This window comes from Melospiza melodia, chromosome 3 (genome assembly GCF_035770615.1).
Source record: "Melospiza melodia melodia isolate bMelMel2 chromosome 3, bMelMel2.pri, whole genome shotgun sequence".
In the NCBI taxonomy this organism is placed as follows: Eukaryota; Metazoa; Chordata; class Aves; order Passeriformes; family Passerellidae; genus Melospiza; species Melospiza melodia.
In genome coordinates, this window is record NC_086196.1 from 7,398,367 (window position 1) to 7,423,053 (window position 24,687).

The window sequence follows — 24,687 nt, forward strand, 5'->3', positions numbered from 1 at the left end:
ACTTTGAAGAGTCTTTTCCAAAAAATAGTAATGATTTATTCTTCTAGAGTAGCTGGGCAATTTGGGAATAAAATTGATGAAAATTAACTTTTACAGATTTCTGGGATTTTGTCCAGAAACTTAATAGATATTTAAAATTTTTATACTTGAGATGAACATGAATTTACTCTGCCTCTAATTGTACAGAGACATTTAGAGTAAGGAACACAGCAGCATTCAACTCTGCTCACCTACAAAAAGATTCTTGACAGCTCTTGGTGCTACTGGTCAACAACAGGAGCAGTGGTGGCAGCTACAACATTCCCAACCATATGGCAAAACTCAGCTCATTTCCATGAAAGGCCATTATTCTATAAAGTCATAGGATTATAAAGAGGCAGAAAGCTCCTGTGACTAATTTTTCTTTTTATTTTTTTCTTTTTTTTTCCCTAAAGACTAAATATTGCTTTAACAGATGACAGAAAACATGGCAGAGCTTTCATTTACTGTTTGCGGCTCTGCTGGCTGTGAATGTGATCTGAATTGGTAGATTTGCAAAATAGATGACAAGCAGTTTTCCTGAGCTGACAGTGGTTGTAAAAAGCAATTGGTCTGTTAAAGCATAAAGTTAAATTACTGGAAGATCTGTGAATATTTCTTCCCATGTTTATGTAATAATCTGTCTAGTTTTCCTCATGCCAATATACCAGCACTACATCAACAACAATAAAGGTTTTGCCCCAAAATGTCTTTCAATTTGCAAATCTTGAAAAATATCACATTTTATTAGGCAGACAAACCATACGGTGAAATGCCCTCTTTTCTCTAAATTTATAAGCTTTCAATATAACAGACACCATAAGGTTTTAAGATTTTGACTCTATCTCCAAAATCTTACATAGAGAACATATTCTGCTTTTTCAGTCAAATTCTCTAAGCACTGGAACCAATGATGCACATCACATATAAAGAATGGTGGATGTATGGTTCTTCAGGAGTTATAGACACATTTGTTCAGCAAACTTCTGAATGGATAATTTTAGTTATTTCTGTATAATTCGAGTGTCTTATTGAGAAATGCAAAGCCTTCAAGCAGATGTACAGGTATTGATTGCTGCCACAAGAAAACGATATGCAATACCACACAATTTTTACAAAGCCCCTTCAGCAGGTTAATATGTCAAAGTAATGTATAACATAATTTAAAACAATTACACATCCTTGAAGCATACCAAGAAAAAAAAAACAACATTGTACTAAAGGGATATTATTTTTGCTGGGTATTGAATTTTCCAACTCTTCAGTGAAAATCTTTGATGCAGAATTATAGGTTCAAAAATGATACAGTCCTTGACATCAGGAAATGTCTTTAGAAATTACATATACCAAGCACACACAACTGTATTATCTGGGTTCTTTTCAGTTCCATTTACAGGTAGAAGAAAATTACAGAGACTAAATCCAGTATCACACAGACCATGGCTCTTAGTATCAAACTCAGGGCCTTGTATTCAACAGCATCAGCACCTCGATAATCAAGTTCCTGACTCTCACAAGGGCCCTTGTGTTCAGTTCAAATCAGCTCCATTTACTGGTCTCAATCCTGCAAATAACTGATGGCAAACTCATGTTTTGGCACAGAGCTGTGGATGCTGGCTGATGTCTTCTGGAGAATCATGGTTAGAGTGCAAATACAAAGGTATCCAAAACTGTGTTAAGGGTGGTTGTGTCTTCCAGACAAAATGGACAGTGCTGTACACTGTGCTAAGCGCTACCAATTATGTTATGTGCCTGCAGTGTGTGGCTTGTTCTCATATGAATAACTTAAAGAATAATAGACAGAGTGTGAACAACAGGAGTCCCAAGAAAAGTTTGAAGGCAAGAGGGGATAATAAATGAGCAGTTTCATATTGATGTGCTTTCTGCTTCAAATCTTCTCAAGTGCATATTCAAGTTTTTAAAACTGTATCCTCACAGTGCTGTAGCTTACACCATAACTTAAAATGCTATGCAAATCCATGTCAACATATTTCCTAGTCTTGCTGTGTATCTAATACTGTTAATTGTGCTTACCATAACATTTGCCATTATGTTTTCATAAATAAATTATGCAAAAAAATATATTTCTAATGGTATCTGGTTTTAAACAAGTTCTCTAGCCCTGAAGGTGTTAGCAAGTAAATTTAACTCCATTAAAATGAATGGAAAGGTGTGAATACTGATCTAACAGCATTTGAAGCTATTTTTAACTTTTTCTTAATTTCTAGAATGTAATCTTAAATACTTTTCTAGTTTCTAATGCAATGGTGTGTTCTTCATCACTACTGTAGCAAAGAAAAGAATTCTAGAGGTGGAATTTCCTTTACTGCTTGTTATGATGACATCCTTGCAATGGCATTTCCAGTCACAGCACAGGCAAAACTCAAAATAATTTATTACATCTTTAATGTATTAGTTTTCACTTTAGCTTGTTTTTTCCTCTTCCCTAAGTCAACACCTATTCAATGAAACTCTTGAACACTTCTTACTGTTTATGTTAAATATACAGACCTTTGTAATGTTCTTGAAGAACTTGGTGGAACTAATAGCTAGAATAAGAGAAAAAGAATTAATGGTCATTCCTGAAAATAGAGGTAGAAAGAGATGAAAAAGCCAGGAAAGAAAAGCCAGTATAACCAAAGTTTAGTGATAAAAAATCCAAGTTGACTGAAGAGCTTGTTTTATTGTGTACTTGCTATAAAAAATAAGGGAGCAAAGGGTGAATTCTGACAGAACAGGCAGTGTGTAGAGTGCTTTTTAAGCTGTTTATTTATGTCACTCATGAAGAAACTCAAAACAACCTGAATCACTATTAAGACTAGGATTTTACCTGAAAGGCTTTCCTATGTCAAAAGATATGGACCTGATTATATAATAAAGAATTTTGGCCTATCTACATCTAAAGAATAGTTACTGGAAGAATTAAATGGTCTCTTTCAGTTCATGAACAGCTATAGGTATTGCTAGCTACCCAAAGAGTAATAAATGGAAATATTCATATAAATGTTTTTGCTGTATTGCACCCTTTTGTTTTACAATCTCCTTTAAGATGAACTCATGCCTTCCTCAAAAAACAAATAATGAAATTTTGGTAAAAATCATAAGTTCTGATAACAGAAATCATTAATATTTTTTCTCTTTACTTACTAAACAAAGCAATATTTTGAAACTTAATATCTGAATCCATTCTGGCAAAAAAAGCACAGACATTTCTAAGAACTAAACAAATTTTCTGAATTGAAATGTACAAGAAAGCTATTTCACCACTCCAATTTTTAGATCATTTAAATGTTTTAAATGTTTTAGATCATTTAAATGTTTCATTTGATGTTTTATAAGTCTCCAGAGATAAATATTTTTCATTACTTTAATGCATTGTAATTATTGTTCCTATCCAGGAAGGTGCTGAAGGCTCATTTTGTTTCCAAAACTAATGCAGTTGGTAGGCAAAAATCACTCTGTCTGCCTAAGTGTGTATGTAATCATCAGAGCAATGCAGAAGGGAGCTCTATAAAGGTATTAGGGAAAGAACATTTTAAAATTAGTTCCTAAAGTTTCCTTAATAAATTATTGTGAAATTTGAATCTGGATGTATGGTATTCACATAGACCAAAACTGGAATGTCTCTTTTCGAAAAATTTCAAGTATTGGAAAATCTATACCCAGAACAAATCTGTGCAGTATGGATTTCCCTAGTCAGTGTTTGGAGTCCTTTCTCTAGTTAGAACAATGAAATTTCCAGCTATGTGGCACCTTAACTGTAATAGAACAAAACACTACAAAGCAGCAAGGAATATGCTCTCACAAGACAAAGACCAGGTTAGGTTTCGTCCTGTTTCAAACGATAACTTGACAACTGAACTCTAAAGATACCCCTGGAAAAAATCCATGGAGGAGAAGAAAATCAACATGAACACAGGGATTTGCCTTTCATTGTTTCAGTGCAGGACAAAGGAAGGGCAGTTGGGAAACTGGCCTGTGTGCTGTATATAACCTGAATAGAAGTCTTGAGCAAAGAGCCCTGTCAGTCTGGCTTCCTCCAGGGGCACGACATTCATTTACACAGAAGATAACTCCTGAGACTGCATAATATGCTAACATGAATAAATTTATTCCCTGCCAGTGGAAGATTTTGCTGTACTATTATTATTAACTAATCTTCTCCATTCATTTTACAGGTTGAAAAGACAAGCAAAAAGTAGATTTTTACAGTAAATGAAATATTTCACTGAAAAGTATTTTGACAATGCAATAACATATATATTTCTTTACCTAAGCCAAACTTGTAAGAAACTTAATTAATTGCTTTTATATCATCACCAACATAACAGCTGAGGTCCCTACACAGTGTGGATCTTTAACAGAAAAAAACACACCATCCCTAAGACTGCACAAATCTATGAAGCTGTTTCTCAAAATATTCTAGAAAAAAAAGGAATCTAGTTCTGAGAGTTTTCCACTGTCTGAGGGATACATGATCTGGAAGCATACAGCTGACTCAAACAGAATTCATGATTGCATATGCTCAGTTTTTTTAAATGTTGAGTAAGACTGAATGAAATAAGCATCAGATGAAGAGTTGTTTTATCTTTCCCTTATTTTTGCAGTTTTTCTCAAACAAAGTAAGAGGTCAACTCAATGCAAGAAAAATAATCATCTGAGAAAAATTCCTCAGGTGCCATACCATTTCTTAACACCTGATAGATTTCTACTGGAATTATTTATCTCTAAAAAATTCAATACTTGCAACCTCAGAATTATTTAGGTTGGAATAGATCTTTAAGATCATTAAGTCCAGCAATAAAACTGACACTGCAAGTCCACCACTAAACCATGGAGCCGAAGTCACTTACCGTGATCCCCAGGTGCCGCTTCTAGACATCTATTAAATACCTCCAGGGATGTTGACTCCACCACTTTCATGGGAAATACTGGACAACTTTTCAGTGAAGAAATTTTTCCTAAAATTTAAACTTCCTATGGTGCAACTTGAGACTATTTTCTCTTGTCCTATTGTTTGTTATTTACAGATACTGATGCATACTTTCTTTAGCAAAGAAAAAGGCTAACAGTCACGTTGTGTTATTTTATGGAGCCTTTCAGCTGGAACCAGTGTCTGTGCTTTAATATCAGAATAAGTCGACAATTCTAAACTAACAAATAAAGAGGATATGTGGATAATTCAGGTTTGTCTTAGTTGTGCTTCCTACATAATCTAAGTACACCTTGTTTCTCTGCATAAGACTAACTGTACTTCAGCAGATTAGAATTCCCATTGATTTAAGTGGGAAGGGGGAAAAGAAAAATCTATACTTTGCTAAAGCTGCAGCACTCTGTTTACCAATAATGATTTTGTTCTTAGTTTAGGAGACAGAATGTCTATTTGTCTACTGAGAAAATTCTATAAGACAACAATATCCACTTTTCACCAAAATATTAATTAGGCTTCTAGTGTCCAACTGTAGTCCCACAACATAATCAATGGATTATTTCCCAATGCTTCATTGTATGCTTCAAGCATGCAACAGCATATCAAGACCTACAGCCCTCTAAAGACTTGCTTACTTTTCTTTCAGATTAAACTCACCCATATCATAATAGATCCAGTTGCAATGGGGAACCAGAACATTTCTCCCATATTTAATAAAAGCCCAAATTCTGTCTCTACAAACATGGGTTTGTTTCAGATTGTCTGGGAGAAGATCTTCAGTTTAATACTCTGTCTACTAACAAAATATGTCTTGATTTTCACAGCCTACTTCTTCCCTCCACGATGAAAATGAATGCAAAAGTCTGGTTCCATTTCCAAGCTGCACAAGATATCACTACCATTAACTCCTTTTCACTCTGTATTGCAGTGTGTATTGGTGTAAACTGCCTTCATAGAAGTGTATGAAAAGAGTATCTCTATCATTACTGTGGCTTTAAGCTTTTCACGTTCCATTTTTAATTTTTTTCCTAATGCTCTACAATGTACTATTGTATATTTGTTGGTCTGGTGACAGCCTTGATGATACACAATTAATACACAATTACACAGTCAATATATGTAATTTTTTTCTATGTATTGGTTTTCATTCCAAAATTTGTCCTTAAGTTGAAAATCTACTGAAAAATGCAATTCAATTATTAAAATGCAATTATTCCTATGGCATAAAATCATGACTATAACTCTATAATAATCATGACTATAACTCTATAACTAACATACTCCTCCCATTTGGGAAAAAATTAAAATTAAGTTTTCCAAGCCTCCAAGACCTGGAGGTGATATTTGCAGCATCATAAAGTTAAGTTTCTTTAGCATTCTTGTTATTTTCTGGTTATTAACATTGGAAATTTTCTTCTGAATTTTAGACTCCTCTCTTTCACTCTGAAATTTTGTTTTTATTCTATGCTTCAGTTGTTTAAGTACATACATGTGCTTTGCTTCCTAATGCTTTCCAATTAGCAAAGCATTTACTGAGCTTTCACAGTCAGTACTCTGTGATGGCAGAACCATCTTCTCAAGATTTAGAAAGTTGAGACTACCACTATTCAAATAACTCATTAGAAAGGGTAAAATATTTAATCACCAGCTAGGTTAACATTTTTAATATGTATTGAAAACAATTTTGTTGCAGCTGGCAAGAGACCACTAAGTTAAGCTTAATTCCATTAAAGCCAGCCACTGTGACTGTATAATAGGAATATCTTGCATAACTAAGTGGATAGAACTCTTTGAAGACAATGCTGAGTGATGTGGAGGATGGTATGCATTTTTCAAGAAGCATTTGATAAGGCTACACATCAAAGATAACTGGTTATTGTAAGTAAACCTTACACAGAATAGAACACATTTTAGAGAACTGAAAAGTGCATAGTTCCATGAAGACACAAATATTTTTGTCTTGATAACTGCAAACTATAAGACAAACATAAGTATGTTAGTAGCATAGACACCACACTGGACATATGAGAACACAGAAGCATCAACCCATGCAATTTAGCACAGTGAAATTCTACTACATTGAAAAATATGGGTGTATATATTTATATCCTAAAATTTTAGTCAAGAAATGCATCCTATTCTGGACCATTACTGTGAATAGGAAGGAATCAATCTTTTCAACTTTATGCCAGTATACACTATGAAAAATAGTGTACATGGAGGTATTAACTATGAAGTTGTTTCTCCATTTATTTTAAATTGGAAAGAAGAGATCACTTGTATTCTGATATCTTTTGATTTGTTTGCTTTCCCCCTTTTGTAGTAGCTGAGTTAAGATAATCAGGCAGCCTTTGGTAGAACTGAGATGTATTTGATTTTACAATAATCTCTATAGAAAATCAGAGAAGTTTTCAAATGCCTTTGAGTAAACTGTATAATGCATTATGAAAACATACCAGGGTGACAATTCCTGCAGTGCACTGAGAGAGATTAGATGCTTCACATGTTCTCTGAGCTATGAATTATGATATTCAGAGCAGGTCTATCTCCTTTGAAATCAAGTACTCCTAATATCTGAAAATCTAGCACCAGTTGGCTCATATTTTTTATATTCTCAGCATATACTTCCTCTAAAGATGATGAGTCTATCATTCTTTCAGAACAAATATATGCAAACATGCAGGGTCAGTTCAGTATTCAGAAATTGTCATCAATATTTGGTAATTATTACACTGCTGTTTAGGAATGATAAGTAATAAAAATGTCATTTATTCATAAGCATTAGAGAACCTAAACATAGCCTTTCTGCTTTTGATGAATATTGAAAAGTTAATAGTTATTCTTCACTTAAGCTGATATGACTAGTTTGTATATCTAACCTCTGAAATTGTTTCATAATAAGCTCTCAATAATGACAGCCTCCACTGATTTACTGTCTAGAATATCCATTGACTGACTGAACCCATGATGATGAAGCCATTGTATTCCCAGCAGCATCTATGCTTATACAGCATATGCAGTAATACATCTTAGGTTTGATTTTATTTAAAACCTTATTCTGAATTCTCTTGCCTACTTTCCATATGTCTATATTTTTACAAGAAATCTGGAAGCATTAAATTTATATGCTTAGTTTATCTACTGATCCCATTAATCAGCCTTTGACTACATGCTAGCAATCTCTCTTGGATACACTAGGTTTATGTCTGTCATAGACAACATCTTTGTTTGGGGTTGTTTTAAAGAATATTTTGCAATGATGTTATTTTAAAGCTATGCCCTGGTTATACTGTAGTCAAATGCTGATAAGGTTGGAATGACACCTGACAAATCTCCAGATTAAAAGTCATTTACTAACCATTATATTCCATTTTTGCACCAATATAGAATAAAAATTCTGAAGAGTAGACCAGCAAGGACATATTTAAACAGCATGGAGAGCATGAAAAGAATGCAAGCTTCATCTTATGCTTATAAGTTTACTTCATACAGTCTTGATAGCTTTGACAGCTTTTACTGTTCTTTCAAGTTTCTGCCATATGACTATTTTTGAAGCATTTGAAGCATCTGCTTTTTAGCAAAATATGCTAAAAAGCATCGGAAAGCCTCCTCCATGTTCCAACTTCCCACTCTTATAGATAACTCCTATTTTTTCCTGGCTAGAATGAGCTTTTTTTTCTGTTTGTTTCCATGGACCTTTTTAAGTTAAAACGTCCATTTATAAAGGAACCAGTGGAACATATCCACCTGAAGAAAATTAGCTTTACAGTTTGAGAAGAAAATGAAAGCTACTGAGAGTGTGGAGAAGCAAAACTTTTTCTATTACAGACTTCAAACAGCTTAAAGAACCCTGTCTGGTGGTGGCAACCACAACTAAAAGGTCATATAAAGGTAGTCCTCAAAAAAACCACAAGACAATATGGTCTTGTTTGTCAGTTTATCATCTGAACTACTCACCTCACCTACTTTGGTAAAGCTGAGAAGTTTCAGTAAGATGCAAGTTACCCCAATATGAACAGGAGGAATTATAGTCTAGATAAATGAACCTTGTTATGATATGGCCCTCCTTGCCATCCTGCCCTTGCATCTTCAGCATGAAGTTTAGCATTTGCTTAGACCCAAAAACATTTAAATTCCAGGCCTTTAGTATTTAATTACAATCCCAGCTGGAGTCAGTACTTCCACAGTGGCATGCAATAGCTTATAGGACATACCCATCATAAACTGTTGCTCAGTGATTCCATATGACAGAGTCCAAACAAATGTGTTCTCAAACGAAAATATTATATTCAAAGCTATATTTAACTAGATGTATTCACATAATTAATTTCTGATAATTTGATCTAATTCAATCATTTTAGGTGCTTGGCTTTATAAAACAGCACAAAAGTCATTTTGCTGCCTTTCCTGATTTGAATCAGGAAACAAGATTTTCAGAATGTTTGTGAATGAGTCAGAATACATGTGACATTAATACATGTACACCTGCAAAGATAAACATACAAAAATATGAAAAACTTCCTTGTGATCTCATTTATATTATCTAAGTAATTAATCAGTCAGACAAGGCATACATGAAAAGAACTTCTATTATAATCACTGGCAGTAGCACAGTGACAGAAACATTACATTCAGGAAAACAGGATGAACACAACTATTATAACTTGTGCAGTGAAGTGAAAGAGATAAATCCAACACAAAAATATTCTCATGTCCCTAAAAATTAAACTAAAATAATACTTGTAGTGGAAGAGAATACCTCAAATTTAAATCTTAAACCATTCTAGTTTCCAGAGAATTCTATCTAACTTACATATCTTTGCCAGTCTACACTGCTGTTAGAGAGAAACACTCATTCTCCTTATACCTGAGATCAGGAGAGGATGAACATTCCATGGATTTTTTCTTCTTTTTTAAAATTAACTCACACCTTACCTCTCCATTCAGAAAGTTTTGTAGAGTGTCATGAGTATTTTTGTTGTTGCAGTTTTCAAGAATATTCATCTCTTAGATAGTTTCAGTTCTTTTCAGTTTTTTCAGTTCTTTTGAATATTTCCTTAAAATGGAAGCTGAAAATATTCCCTCTCTCTACAGCCATTGGAGAGAGACAGAGGTAAATCTCTCCCAGAGACAGTAAAAGCAGCCATTACCTTTGCCTCCTTAAGCTAAACTCTGAAAGTTACCTGCAATAAATATTGGCTAATCTTTTTCTTCACCCCATTGTGTAAATAGGATTATCTTAAATTCTTACTCAAATAATAATGCTAAAAAAATTTATCTGTTGAACAAAGTAGTTTACAGACAGTAATCAAACCCATTAAATTTCATACCCAAAACAGGTTCATACTCAACCACAGTTTCATACTCACAGATCCCTGGATTTTGATATAATGGCTGAAAGCCATCCACATATGTGAAGTAATATTCAGCACTACTCTGATGAAAACATTGGCAACCTCTAAAACTCAAAGAAATAGAAGAAATTGATATTGAACCTTTGAACTATATATAGCCCTGTAGAACGATGAGAGCCTGTGAATTACAGTAACAAAACCTGTTGGCTGTTTTTTGTAATAGATGGTGAAGAAAGATGTTGTCCTGATAACAGCTGTGATTCTGAATAGATTTCTACAGCAAAACTTATTACAAGTGGGCACCAGAGGACAGTCAAAGTCTTCACTCATTTATAGATATTAAAATTTTATAAATTATGTGCTGTGGCTGCCTTAATGCTTTTCTCTAGTTATCATCCTGCATCATGATGGGGAAAACTTCCTGGCTCATAAGCCACACCTGAAGGCTTTTGCCCTAGATATTCAGAGACATACACACATCCATACATAGTTCCAAGAGAGAATGAGCACTCCACCCCCTTGCTGCAAGATGTATTACTGATTAAAGAATGGTGATATAGCCAATTTATAACAAAGCTGCTACAAATATCTCACTTCTAAATAATTCTGAAACAGAGGAGAACACTGCTGAAGTACAAAATTGCACAGTACTTAATTTCTTGTTAATCACTCTTGTTAGTTAGTGGGTTGAGAATGGCAATGAATTTGAATTCAGCTGAGTGTTCTGGACCCATTAAACCTGTTGAAAAAGCACTTTAAAGGGAAGAATTTAACCTCTCTTTTCAAAGGACAGAGAGGTAAGCAAAGCATCAAGTTCAGACTTTTCCTCCTACATAATTTCTACTAATTCTAGTCTGCTGTGGGTGTTTTTAAAAGACTGTTGATCCAGATTTAAAGAACAGAGTAACAAAAGAAATGATAACATTCTTTCTTAGCTGTTCCTCTCTTTGTTTTGTAAACAATACAGTCTTCTGCAGTTTACAAATTAATAATTGTCCCTATGTTATTTTCTTCTCAGAATATCAACTGGCAGTAAAGAGGCAATGGGCACAAATTGAAATAGAGGAAATTCCACTCAAAATTTAGAATGTTTTTTTTTTCCCCATGAAACTGATAAAATGTTGGATTAATTCCCCAGAGAGTTTGTGCAGTCCCCATTCTGGGTGACAAAACCCAACTGACTTGGACAGTGTCATGGGCAACCAACTTTCAGCTGGTGGGCTCTGACTGAAAAATCTCTAGGGATGTCTTCCAAACTCAGCTATTTCTGTTATTCTATGAAATAATTCCACCTTAAGGCATCTGCTGAACATGAACTTTCAGCATAAAAGCTCAAATCATGACTCTATTCCCAGAAGAAAACTGAGCAGCTAGGAGCCCAATGACACCTTTGACACTGGAGGTCAGTACAATATTTCTTGCCTAATAATCAGACTTTACTCTGGGCCAAAGCTGGTGTTACTATTGCATTCCTAGGGCAAATGTTGGCATAAACCAATTCCCACTTAAACAATCTCTTTAAATAAATATAGTAATAATATAGCAATCTGATATTGAGTGCCTATTTTCTTAAGATAATTATAAACTGAAGATTCAGTTTCCTCTTCTCTTGGCTGATCTGTTGCTTACTGAATGTCACCTGGAGTGAGGTAAATGGTCAGTTTTTCAAACAGCCCAGTTTGGCACATAGAGTTCAGAGGCCACTTCATCATCAGAAAGGTGTTTCAGTACTGATTTATTATTCAATTTATAGAATGCTAAACTAATAGTGAATAAGGTGTTTTTCCATCAGAGTATTTTTCTGATGCTGCACTACACAGTTTGCCTCTGCAGATGCAGTTTGCAGTTTTGTCTAACCTACCTGAGAATGATCAGACACACTGAAGGGGAAGGAAACTACCTCAAAAGTCAACTCCTTCCTAATTCCAGACAACCCAATTCCAGACAACTGCCTCACTGATTCAAACCAAGAGCAGATTCCTTCACCATACTTGATCAACTGTGTTGTAAGAGAAATAAGAAGCAGAGCTTCTTTCAGATCCATCCCTCCCTTGCCCATTAGTTCAGTTTACAGAGCCAATCACTTTCCTGACCATGTATAGCTCACAAGAGAGCTGAGAGCACCAGACGTGAGGAAAATTCCCTTTCCTTAAAACTTGAATGGCAATAAAAGTCAGGGTATATATTTGCCATTAATCATTTAATACTGATTGGTAAGTTAGACTGTCCAAAACACAAAACATAACCATACTTTCCCTCAAATATGGAAGTCACTGGCTATCTAAATGCATGAACACTCTTGCATACATCAAAGTTCTTCTTTCAAACACTTCTCATTTCATTTGCTGAGAAATTTGGCAAAACTTGACTCAAATTTTTTGCTAAACCAGCTTCTTGCTTGACTTCAGAAACAACTATTCTGTTATAATAAAGACTATTAATAACATTTGAAGAGGTACTTATGTATTTCTTGCTTTCCTTTCTACTTTAAATTATTTCAAGGATAAAGTCCTATAACCAGGAACCATAGAAGCCCCAACAGTGGAATCTGAAAGGCCCAAGAACTGCCAGACAGGAAACCATCTGTGAGATTCCTTTTGAACTATGGCAAGAACATATCTGAATGTGCAAGAATTGGAAGAAAAATCTAGTGAGAATTGGACACTTCTAATATAATTTGTTATACAGCAATATTTAAATAATATATCTGGACATGAAAGTGAATGCATTACAGGGACCTGATTTTATTTACATGCACATGTGGCACTTAGGGACATGGTTTAGAGGTAGACCTGGCTGTGTTAGGTCTATAGTTGGCCTCAATGATCTTAAAGGCCATTTCCAAGCTTAATGATTGTGATTCTCTTTTTCTCTTTCTGTCTGTGTTCATAGCAGTGATGACAAGTAAGAGGATGAAGTTCACATTGGAACTTTGTGCATTTTTAACAGTTGCTGTGACTACAGGCAGAGTGTCCTTGATGAAAGAGACTGCTGGGGAAAGAAGGGCCACCTCAGGAGAGGGAGGCATTCCCTAGAGGGATAGAAAAAATTGTGGAAGAGAGAAGATCTTTCTATTTGGCTTTTTCTTTGTGTAGTGTTTTGTTTGGAGCACATCAGATGTAGGAACATAGTAAAAAACAATGCCTTTCTTTATCCAGTCTATTTGGCATTTAAACATTTCTGCTTTAGCTGAAGTGTCATCTACTGTGCCTTCTGCATGGTAGACATGGAGAGCAACTACTGGGGCTGTCCTCTGCCAGCTTAGATCACTTTCTAAGAGGAAGAGGGTTTGCCTTCAGTTCTCTTCCACACTCTCAGGCATACTCATCTATTTTTTTAAACCTAGGGACAATGGAGGGATACACACTTGCCAGAAAGAGCAAAAGCATCTAGAGATGCTTAATGCAAGGGACACTCTGCTGGGGCACAACTTGAGAGTAGGGAAAAGGGCAGCATTTGGCCAAAACAGGTATTGTGCTATGATAAAGCCTTTAGTATTGCCAGTTACCAGCAGAACTGTTGGTAAAATTCAAGTCAAAGAGTCCTTAAAATGCTGACACCATTTTGTCCCCATTCCATTTGATCCAGCTGCAGCTGGGTGAATACTGCATTGAATGAGTTGTTGAGGTGTTACCAAGACTTCTTTAAGTCAGGGAGACTTAAATTCCCTGTCTCAAAAGGACAATCTGAGAATATAGCAAAGCTCAGGGTAGCACATGATAGAAGACTGCTTTTGTTGTTTATTACCCCATCTTGCTATTATTTGCCTAGATTCAACCTATTTGAACATTTGAATAAATCCTTAAATAAGCAGTATCAAAGGCAGCTTTTCTTCCTGAAGTGCTGCCATGCACAGCTTTATTAATGCCAGCCAGAATTTCTTCATGACACTCTTGTCTAACATCTGTTGTGAAGTGAATCTGATGGAACACACCTGGAGATGATCTACTAATGCCAACACATCAATTCCTATGGATAGCTGCTAGTTTCCAAGTAAATGGCTAATTTTTGCATATGGTGTTTTTAGCAATTTGGAGTTTTCCCCTACTTCTCTTCTGTGACATTAGCAATAAGCAAGAACATCTGACTTTGGGAAAATGCCCAAACTCTATTTTCTCTATGTAGAATCTATTTAAACATTTATTTTCCTTCTAGTCTCATACTAAACTAAACTGTATCAGCTTAAAAGGGTTCCCTTACTGTTCAAAGCACCCACAGATGAGAAAAAACAAGAATACACGACAGGTACTGGGAAGAATATAATTATGATTAATTCATTGGTTGGATAATTTGGTCTGGTGATGGAGTAATAATTAAATAGCCATATTAATTATTTATGAATTTGGTTAAAATATAGGTCATGGCTTCCAAATGTTTGAAGAAAATGCTTTCCATTAATCTCTACAGAACAAAATAAAGGCTGCAAGAGACATCAGCTGTCCGGTCTGTTCTAAAGCACAATTTCTGTCTTGCCTTTTATTTCTGTTCAGACACCTCAAGGCTGAAAATGGCACAGGTGGCTTGGGATCCCTTATTCCCATTTACCTTCAAAGGTGTCCAAGGCCTTTTGGATGTTTGAAGGAATTCTGGTATCAGAGTACCTGACTAATGTAGGAGCACCCCTGCTACTTTTTGGAGTCTGCAACTGCAGCTGCTGGCTACCTGCCTGCTGGGCTGTGTCCAGCTCTCCCTGCCCACCCCTCACAGCTCTTGTTGCTCAGCCATCTTCAACTTCTTGTTTGCCTCAATGCCACCATAGCATCCACTAGAAAGTGGGGTTTCTTTTTTCCCAAGTTTCCTTTCCTACAAAAGACTGCCCTTCTTAATATCTAGCTTCATGCACAATTCAGAACAATTAGGAAAATGATGTCAAACTCTTTCCTCTAATAGGCAGAGCAGAGTGGGATCCTGTGAAGTCTGGTAGGAGTTTCTGGTTTAATTCACTGGCTTTAGATTCAGAGCAGAATTAGGCCATTTGATGCTAAATTCTCAGGATGTGTCTGAATAAAAATAGTACAAATACTGTGGCATTCAAGCTCTTCATCCATAATATATTCATCTTGAAGTGCACAGCTGCCATGCATATATTTATGTAACTGTTATCTGTAGAAATAGTTAAGTATTCAGTTCAACTCTGAAAAAAATGTTTAGAAAAGTTAAGGAAGGCTAAGTGGTGAGCACAAGCAAGAGGCATAGTCATTAGACATACATGTCTTCAGAAGGCATCAAATCACTAACATTTTCACCTGAATCACTGAAGATACATAGCACAGCTAGAAAATGCACAGAGAGGAACAAGGACATGAGGAATCTAAGCAGACTGCATCTTTTCAGTTAATAAGCAGACAGCTTAAGGAGGCAATGACAAGCATTCACTTTTCACAGTCAAAACACTTGAGGCAATCCATAAAATACTCAAACGCAAGGCTTAAACCAAAGACAATGTAATTAACTTATAGAACCTATTTCCATAACATTTTTTAAATCAATAGTGTAAACATGTTGAAAAACAAGACTGGATAAAACCATGAACAATTGAGACATCAGAAGCTTTTAAACACAGTATGACCTCCAGCCTGAGAGGACCAGACACAACAGAAGCTGGATGTGGATCAGACAGGAAGGTGCCAGCATTCCCTACAAACCCCATCTCTTCTATTGTTTTTCACTATCAGCTACTGAGAGCTTTTGTCTCTCCCATTTTGGCAGCTGTCTTGCACTTACCCTACACTGTTCCCAACCTTCACAAATAAAAATGCTGCAAGTAATCTGGTCTATGTATGCAGTGGGTGCTGAGGGCTACAGGAGCATCTGTAGCCTCCCTGCTCTACCCAGCTGGTACAGCTATGCAGAACCTCCTTACACCTGCCTCTACTTTTCCCAGATTTCTTCTTCCTTCCTTTCTAAACTTAACTGTGCAAAGTCTTTGGTGCAGCAATACAAGCACAGTCATATTCATCACCAATATTTTTATTCTGTTGCATCTCTAGCAGGCTCTTGGCAGTATAGCAACCAACATCCCAGTAATAAATGAGCTTTTAAGTGCACCAAGCTTTACTATTCAGCAGCTGGCTTGTGGTCTCTGATCAAACCTTAATGTATACAACCCCTGCATAGGCAGTACACCAAATAGCAATAACAGCAACAACACTAATAAAAATGTAAGACATTGCTCTGACCTCAAGTTGAGAACACAGGTCAACTATCTTCCTAACTATACCAAAATCTATTACTTCAGGGGCTCTTTTCCTAAGCTACACTAACACACTACTGAATTGCAGCAGGTTAGGTAAGTAGGAGCACAATGCCCATTAAGCCTCCATAAACAATTAACTTTTGCAGCTGAGCTCTACAACAAAACAACCTGTCTGCTGCCATGGGATGTTGTTTCACTTCATGTAGGTCATTGGTGAGGTAATAGACAGTTTTACCCAGCAACAGCAGAAAAGTAGCAAAATACCAGCACAACACATCCTTTGATAGGCTTAATAAAAATATAGATCAAGTTCATAGCAGAAGAAATTGAAAAAAAAGCAATTACCTCACTTAAATGTATTTCAAATGTTTGCAAAGTATACAGAATTTTACTGCTAAAAATTCCCAACAAAACATACATTCAATGTAAAAAAAATGCCTTAAACTTACCTCTTAGTTTACACTGATTTAATATATTTTTTCTTCTACTTTTCAACTTTCCTTGCATCTTGGGAATATAGTGGTTTTCTCCACCCGTTTCCTTCCTCTCACCTCCTCCCCCTCCAATCTGGCCTCCTTTCCTTCCTTGGAGGTTTTTAAGCTTTAATTTGAGAGTGTAAAGCTGAAAAATATTTGATACAATTTTTTTTTTTAATTAGAGAATTGAGCTCCTCACCATGGTTGAAGCATTTCTGGGAACAGCACCAAAAAGCTGGAAGCTACTGCACTGAGTAGCCACAGCTTATCTCTTAAAATCATCACTCATTTATTTTTCCCAGACAACTAATGTTTCAGCATTTTACTTACAGACATGACTGCAGTTTAGGAAACTAGAAATGAGTCCGAGTCTCTTTGTTCAATTTTGGAACGTGAAAACTAGATTCCCAAATTCCAGCGTGGGCCCATCTCCAGCTGGAACAGGAACAAGACTCACCAAGTGGGATTTGACAATGTATGAGCTGAGGCTTAAGTTAGTCACATTTTAAATGAGCTCAGAAGGGTATTGATGATTATATGTTCCAACTGGAGGAGGTAGTTGTCAGTCTGCCTGCAGTGTGCATGTCACCACACCGGGGAAGGGGAAATATTTTAGAGCTTGTGTGGGATTGGGCTTGCTGAATGGAGCACTTGGGAAGTCTCCTCTCCTATAATTTGGATATTGTTGGGAAAGGGGGGAAAAAGTATAGGTTAGATATAATCTTCAGGAACTCTGTAACATGCATTCACAGCCAGGGGTGTTGGAGAGACTTGACATTTCTGTATGCAAGTGAGTGGAAGCCTACAGCCTGTTTTAGGTTTCCATTAATTGGCACTAAATTTGCTTTACAGCCTGTATATATATATTTTTCAATCTACATTTGGTATGGCTAGAGATTGCTTTCATCTAATAAAGAATATTTTCCTGATATCAAATCTGTGGTAATGCTAAATAAATCATATCTTTTGTAAATGCTTACACATTTCAGGTATGTGGATAACAGTAGTCTTGCTCTCCATTCCTTTTTTGTTCATTCATTGCATTTGTCTTTCCTCCTACATTACCCCTGCCTGAACAACAGCAAATTGCTCTTCCAATCCATTTATTTGTGTGAAACTCAGCAATTGCATGTCTAGTCTTTTACACAATCTATCTGCACATTCTTTCAAAGACAGTATTTCCCTTTTAGACATTATACTGACTACAAACTGGACCTTCTACAACCAGAAAATAAAATGTTCTAGTGTAATTGAATGTGTAGATTTTTTTGCAATTAGTTAATATGTATTAGGCATATAAAATCAGTTCTGAACTAGTTTATCACAGATGCATTAGCTTCTCATTTCTCTCAATCAGAATATGATACATAATTCCTTCTGCTCATATTTCTAACCTCCTAAGTATCGTTTATTTTCTGTTTCCTGCTGTTTACATCATCTGCTGACTTCATTAACATGCTGTTCACTTGCTTTCTTTAAAACTATTAATGAAACTGTTAAATAAGGCTGAAACAGAGACTAATCATTATTGCAGCACATCAGACAACTGGAATGTGTCATCAGCCAAGGTTTCTGCAGCAAGGTCTAAAAGTCCATTTGTCAAAATAATTCCTTTTAATTGGTTTCACTAAGTTATTTTTTCAATTGACTGATGTTTAATTGTGGCATTACCAGGAAGCCATTTGTGAAACCTTGGCATAGAAAATCTGATTGCTTATATATTTGCTTTTGTCGAAACCAAACTTACTGGAAAGTTTGTGCTTGCTTCAGAATGGGTTTTGAAGCACTTACTACAGTTCTTCTTTCTATTTACCTATTCATACTCACTGTTTCATATTATAGTTTACCCTTACAGATTTGAGATCCTTGAATTAACTCCATGCAATTGACAAAACAATTAGGTTGCTTTAAGGCTGTGCAGAAGGGTATGTGATAACAAACAAATAATATTAAATAGAAGATAATATTATTTACATAAATAGACACACATAGTGAGAATATATATGAATTCAACACAGACACAAACATTTCCAAAAACATTTCCAACATAACTAAGGGAAGCATGAGAAGTGTCTGTTAAACATCAAAAAGCATAAACAGAAAAGGAATAAATCTATTTTACCTGCATCGTTACTGGTGACCTGCAAACACACTAACCAAGAATAAATTAGGCTAGAAGTGAGAAAGTAAATAACAACCATGAGGAATGTGAGCCTTCAGATAAATCTCCCAGTATATGTAGCCAAGGCAATGAACATAAAGCCTTTAATACAAAGCTGGCTGGGTTCACAGAAGGAGTTGTCAAGTGGTTGCTTGAAAAGGCAGCCAGCCCTGATCTCAGACATGGTGGCCCTATCTGCCTTCCAGCTCTGCGAGCATTCACGACAGTGAATACCAACTATTCTTAACCCCTGACTTTGTCTTTGAAATTACTGGTTCACATTTTCTTTGTAAAGTCTGGAATAAATACGCCTCAGTTTTGATGAACCTCAATTGCCTCATGAAATCTAAAATAAGAAAATGCAATTATTAATCTTCATTAAATGAGCTGCTGAAGTTTTAAGTGTAAAACTTTTGCCCTCTAAAAAATTAGTTTTCAGTAACTACAAATAGGGGTAAGCTTCTCAAGCAAGGGCACTCTTGAAGTCAGTGGATTCTGGCTCTGACTGAGGTCTTGGTTAAAAAGCTCAAGTTCACTGCTCCTGACATACAGCAGCTGCATCAGGGTCTGCCTCTCCAGTAGTATCAACACAGACCTGGGGAAAATGGACATAATGTAGACCAAAAGAACACACCCTTGACATTTTTTCTTTTTCTGGGGACAAAAACAACAGAAATCTCTCATGGCTTAGAAAAGATTGAAAATATTTGAATCCAGAACTATTTTGAATCTGAGAAGTGACAGAGCTGATTAAAAAGGACAATCAGGCATTTTTGTAATCATATTATTTTGAGTATATAGGTCATTTCATTTTGAAGTTTTCAGAAAAGACTTGAGGACATTCAAAAATATCAGCCTATCTTTTTATACAAAAAACCCAGTCTCAATTAAAAAGACTTTCAAATGATTTGCTCATGGATATGTATTTGATTTCATGGAATGAAGCATTTTTGATCCTCCTAAGAGCATTCTCCTCTAAGTTTTTAACTCTTGTCAGTGGAAGAAGGAGTTTTGGTGAAAGTTATTTAACCTTTATAGTGCATTATTTACATAGACTACTCCAAGAAAACTAACAGGGCTGTTACTCTAGGTACAATCTTTTTTATTTGGCTGAATAGTTCTTGGCCTTTTCAAAGCACATGACTCATTGTTTTCATCAGCCTATGATCATAATGATACAAAGAAAAGTCACAGTAATTATAGAGCAGTCTTCATAAGAGCTATATTTAATAAGCTATGCTCATCCCTGTTCCAACTCCACTGGCTTCTGTCAAAAGCAAGGATATATTTAACTGTTATGTGCTAGCTGGCATAGCTACAATTATTATCCTTGAGAAAGCAGTAATGCTCTGGCCCTTCTAGAGGTTAAACCTTATTTTCTGTCTGTTAACAACAGTTGAAATAAATTGAGAGTGCAGTAAATGTTCATAGACTTCAAACAAAGCATTCTTTCTGAAATCATGTCTATAAAAGGCTTAATTGTGTTTTTTACCTTTTCAGTTTGACAAAAAAAAGCAATGATGAAAGGTGAACATAGCTATATCTGTATATATGCATGTATTGACATAAATACAAACATATTGGCAAGAAATATTAGAAGTGTATCATCAAAACTCTTTATTTTGCACTGGATTATTAGCTGTTTAAGCACAATTAGTGACTACTATTAACTTCAGAAGTCTTTAAAAAATGGAAAAAACCCAACTCTATCTAGAGGAGATCACAATGAACATATGAAACAGCAGGAGGATACAGTCTGCTGAGTAGCACAAAGAAAAAATAAGAAAAAAGTTGCTCAGGATACATCTTAGCACACAAACTGAGCATCAGATGTAATCTGTTGCCATCACCAGGTGGTTTACATAAACATTTATCCATTATGAGGCCTCTGCAAATGCTATTTTGAATTGTTACTGGAAATTTATTACAGCATAATATGAGATAATAATAATAATATAAAAAAATAAACTCAGGGCACCAGCACCAGCCTGGTTCTATTTTACCTCTTCAATTTAACCAGGGGAAAATAATTCAGACTACCTTGAAGGAAGAATAGGTATATTATTGACTTCAGAGGGCTCTCTAACAGTAGCATACAACTTCTGGCATCATTTCAGTCTCACTAGTTCTTGATAATTAAAATACTGTCTACTTCACAGTACATTTTTAATTAATAAACAAAATCATTTACATAGCTTCTTTCTTTGTCTGTTTGCTAGCACGTGTTCTGCCACACAAGTGTTTACTTCCTGCTGCCCTGAAGAGGAGTCCTTGTGCTCACAGCACAGGAACAATATGGCTCAGAGAATCAGATCTACAGAACCATCCTGAAATAACTGGTCATTCAGGATGGGAGGAATGAGGAGTGAAATTTCACATGCAAATTATGTGGGGGGGGGGGGGGAGGGCAAACAAAAATATAAGATAATAATAACAGAATTCATTAATATCTGGTAATATTAATAGAATTCAAAGAACCAAACATATTTTATCTTCATTCCAGAACTCCACACATCCTTCCTATTCTTAAAAAGCATGAGGTATAAAATCCTTCCATTTCATCTACTGCATACAAGATATCTATCTTCCCACACTGCCATCCAATACAGCTCAGAATTCTGGTCTTATAAGCCTCAGTATAAAATGTGCTGTTCTCTAAATTAAAACTTTGAAAGCATACATTGTGTTTATAGGCTGGCTCACAGTCACAGGGATCATATATGCCTGTGAATGTATATGAGTGCAAGAGACAGGACGACTGAACCTATTGATTAATTTCTAATTAAAAGAGAAGGCAGTGAAACACTGGGAAAATTCTGAAGCAACCTTGTATTGTGATATGCAGAAGAATGCAAGCTGCAGTTCATTGGTGTCTCCATAGAAACAAGACATATTGGGGGGTGTAAGACACTGTCAGAGGACTAAAAAAATTCAGCTTCAGCAAAAAACAGAAAAGCACCTGAGGGATTTTTTTTTTTTAACCAGGAAAACAAAAATTAATTATTCATTTCCTATATGGGAAGCATCCATTTTTAGATGAGTTACTTAACATGCATCAGGATTAATTTATGGAGTGGCTAATCCTATGATTTTCTAATCCATAAAATCTGTAGAAAATGCATCGTTACACTTCTAAGTATAATGCCAAAGAGGAATATAAGTAGGCTCTCAATGAATAATTGAAAGGTCTATTCAATGTGCTGTTAATTTTTGGTAACATTTTCACACTTACTTTAGACAGTGCTTATGCATTCATATGAATATTGGCTCATAAGCAGAACCCCTTTTTGGCTTGTGCAAAAGGTGTCCCCAGGAGAATTAAAGGCAGTGGGGAGACATTGCTTCAAGACACTGCGCTGTAAACCTGCTCAGCATCCCTCCTACTTCAGAGGAACAGAGACTCAAAGTGTGCAGCTGCAGCAACTATTTTTAAGAAGTTGAACCCACACACAGGATGGATTAAAAAAGGCTCATCTCCATATGCTAAACCTGAAACTATAGGCAGAGATTTTTTCCTATGTGACCAAGGGACCTATGCCAGCTGGTAGCTTTTTAGGCTGGGCTACTGTTCCTTGGTTTTATGCCCTGAACAGGCTATTGAAGCCTTGGGGACAGACGTCCCACCTCAGAACCAACCCCAAGCCCTCTCAGCTCTTTTCCTAGAGATACATATTCGTTATTGGTAGAGGTCCCCAGTACTGAAGGTACCTCTTACCTCCTTTTCTACTGAAACAAAAAAGCTGTGGAAATTATCAGTTTCCTCATCAAGCTGTTTCTGCTCCATTTCCTCAGAAGAGAGGAAAGCTTGTCATGCTGCCTCCAAGGCCTGGGGTACAGAGGAAGCACTTCTGCAACACAAGGGAACTAAAGTTCAGAATTGCCATTAATCCTTGGCTGGAGGTCCCTGCAGCATTAGGAGTCTCTCTTAAGCCTATGTTAAGACAATGCATGTTAGATATGAAAAGAGAAAAGGTCCTTCAAGAATAACCAGGTGAGATGGTGTACCATGATATCATGGTGAGGATCCAACCCCTTGACAACAACTAACCACTTTAAGGAAGACGAGGATTAAGGAAATGGATAACTATGAGGCTTCCCTGCTGCAAACAAGACTTAAGGATTCTAAAAAGATGTCTCAATGTGGAAAGGAAAAAAAGGTTAAAGTGAAACCAGCTATTTAGGGCCTTTTTAGTGTGCCTTTTATGTGTGTCACCCATAACCAAGTTCTGTACAAAGCACCCATGCTAGTAAAAAAACAGAGGTCTCACTGAAGACTAAGTATTATGCATATTTTTTATCAGGTATGATCCTCCTAATAAATATTCAGGTACTAGAGCTCTGCCAGAGGATGCAGACTCACTCTCCAAGCTCTCTACCGACTTGCATCAAGATGCATCTAAGATCAGAGAGAATCCTTCAATTAACAAAGCATGGCATCTTGCAGTCAATTTTCAAAATTAACACAAAATAGAATGGCACTATGAGTGAATATGGCATGTTTATGTCCAGCTGTGCTTTTTAGTATATGTGAAAAGATAGAAATTCAGAAAAACGTGAGCTGATATGCACTCATTTACACTACAGTTTCTCCAATCAGTGCACCAGAGCTGAAAGCAGTGAACTTGCAGGAAATCACTTATCCTTCACAAATGCAAAGTAGTGCCTGCACAGAAAAAGTTAAAATTGATGGGTACACATGGAAGAAGAAATTATTTAAAAAGAGGTGCATAAGATGATGAAAGATAGCTGATATGGCTATTTTTTTTTCAAGGAGCATAAGAATTAAAAAGATAGAATTATTTTTGATCTAATGAAGACTGTAATTGAATTTTGGACTTTGGATAAACAGTAATACTATCCTATACCTTTGCTTTTATGTGCCATTCTTGTCCACATCATCAGTCTTAGGTGATATTAAGGCCATTTCTCACACAAGAAAAATCTACTCTAGGAATAAGAGATACCAAAAAGCCATGTTTTTCCGAGGGACATAATATTAGGTTGCTCTTTAGGGAATCTCTTAAACTCTTCTATGTTGCACCTAAAGGAAAAAAGAGTTGTGTAATCTCAAGTAGTCTGCCTTCGCATCCTTCACTGCAATCTCGGCTTCAGGTCTCTGAATCCTTACAGACACTGACGTCAAATGAGGAAAGGATACAACAGTTTGAAGTCTCTTTTCCCCTATTCTGTGCACCCTCTCCATTTCCCAAAGAAGCAAATGAGAAAGGGAAATTACTGACATTTTTCACGATTGTGCTGGTTATTAATAAAAGTCAGACTGAAGGGACAGTGAGAAGTAACACTCAGAAAGGAAGCGTGCTCAACAACACCTGATACACAGCTGCTGATGTATACATCATGATCCTATATTACCACAAGTTCAGATTAAATTAGATGGAATGGTGTCAACATATTGCAGGAGAAAATTAGCTATAGCTTATAGAATAAAGTCTTTATTATCTGTCAAGCCTCCTTGACATTTATTTTTACAAATTATGATACTTTATGGGAGGCTGTGCAAACACTCTGACCATTTTTTATAGGTGATATTA

At 36.0% G+C, this 24,687-nt stretch overlaps 1 protein-coding gene across 19 annotated transcripts in view; it reads right to left on the reverse strand.

Moving 5' to 3' along the window:
- The window catches only part of DLGAP2 (DLG associated protein 2), a 455,404-nt gene that overhangs the window by 280,592 nt on the left and 150,125 nt on the right, over positions 1–24,687 (reverse strand). Inside the window, exon 2 of one of the 19 annotated variants that reach the window (XM_063150753.1) lies at positions 16,948–17,119. The exons of 16 other annotated variants lie outside the window; for them this stretch is intronic. In XM_063150753.1, the coding sequence (XP_063006823.1) occupies positions 16,948–17,005 (58 nt within the window). In that variant the 5' untranslated portion in view covers positions 17,006–17,119. Of the gene's footprint in view, positions 1–16,947; positions 17,120–24,687 lie in introns of those variants that run through there. 2 more of the 19 variants (XM_063150741.1, XM_063150745.1) reach the window with 2 other exon arrangements.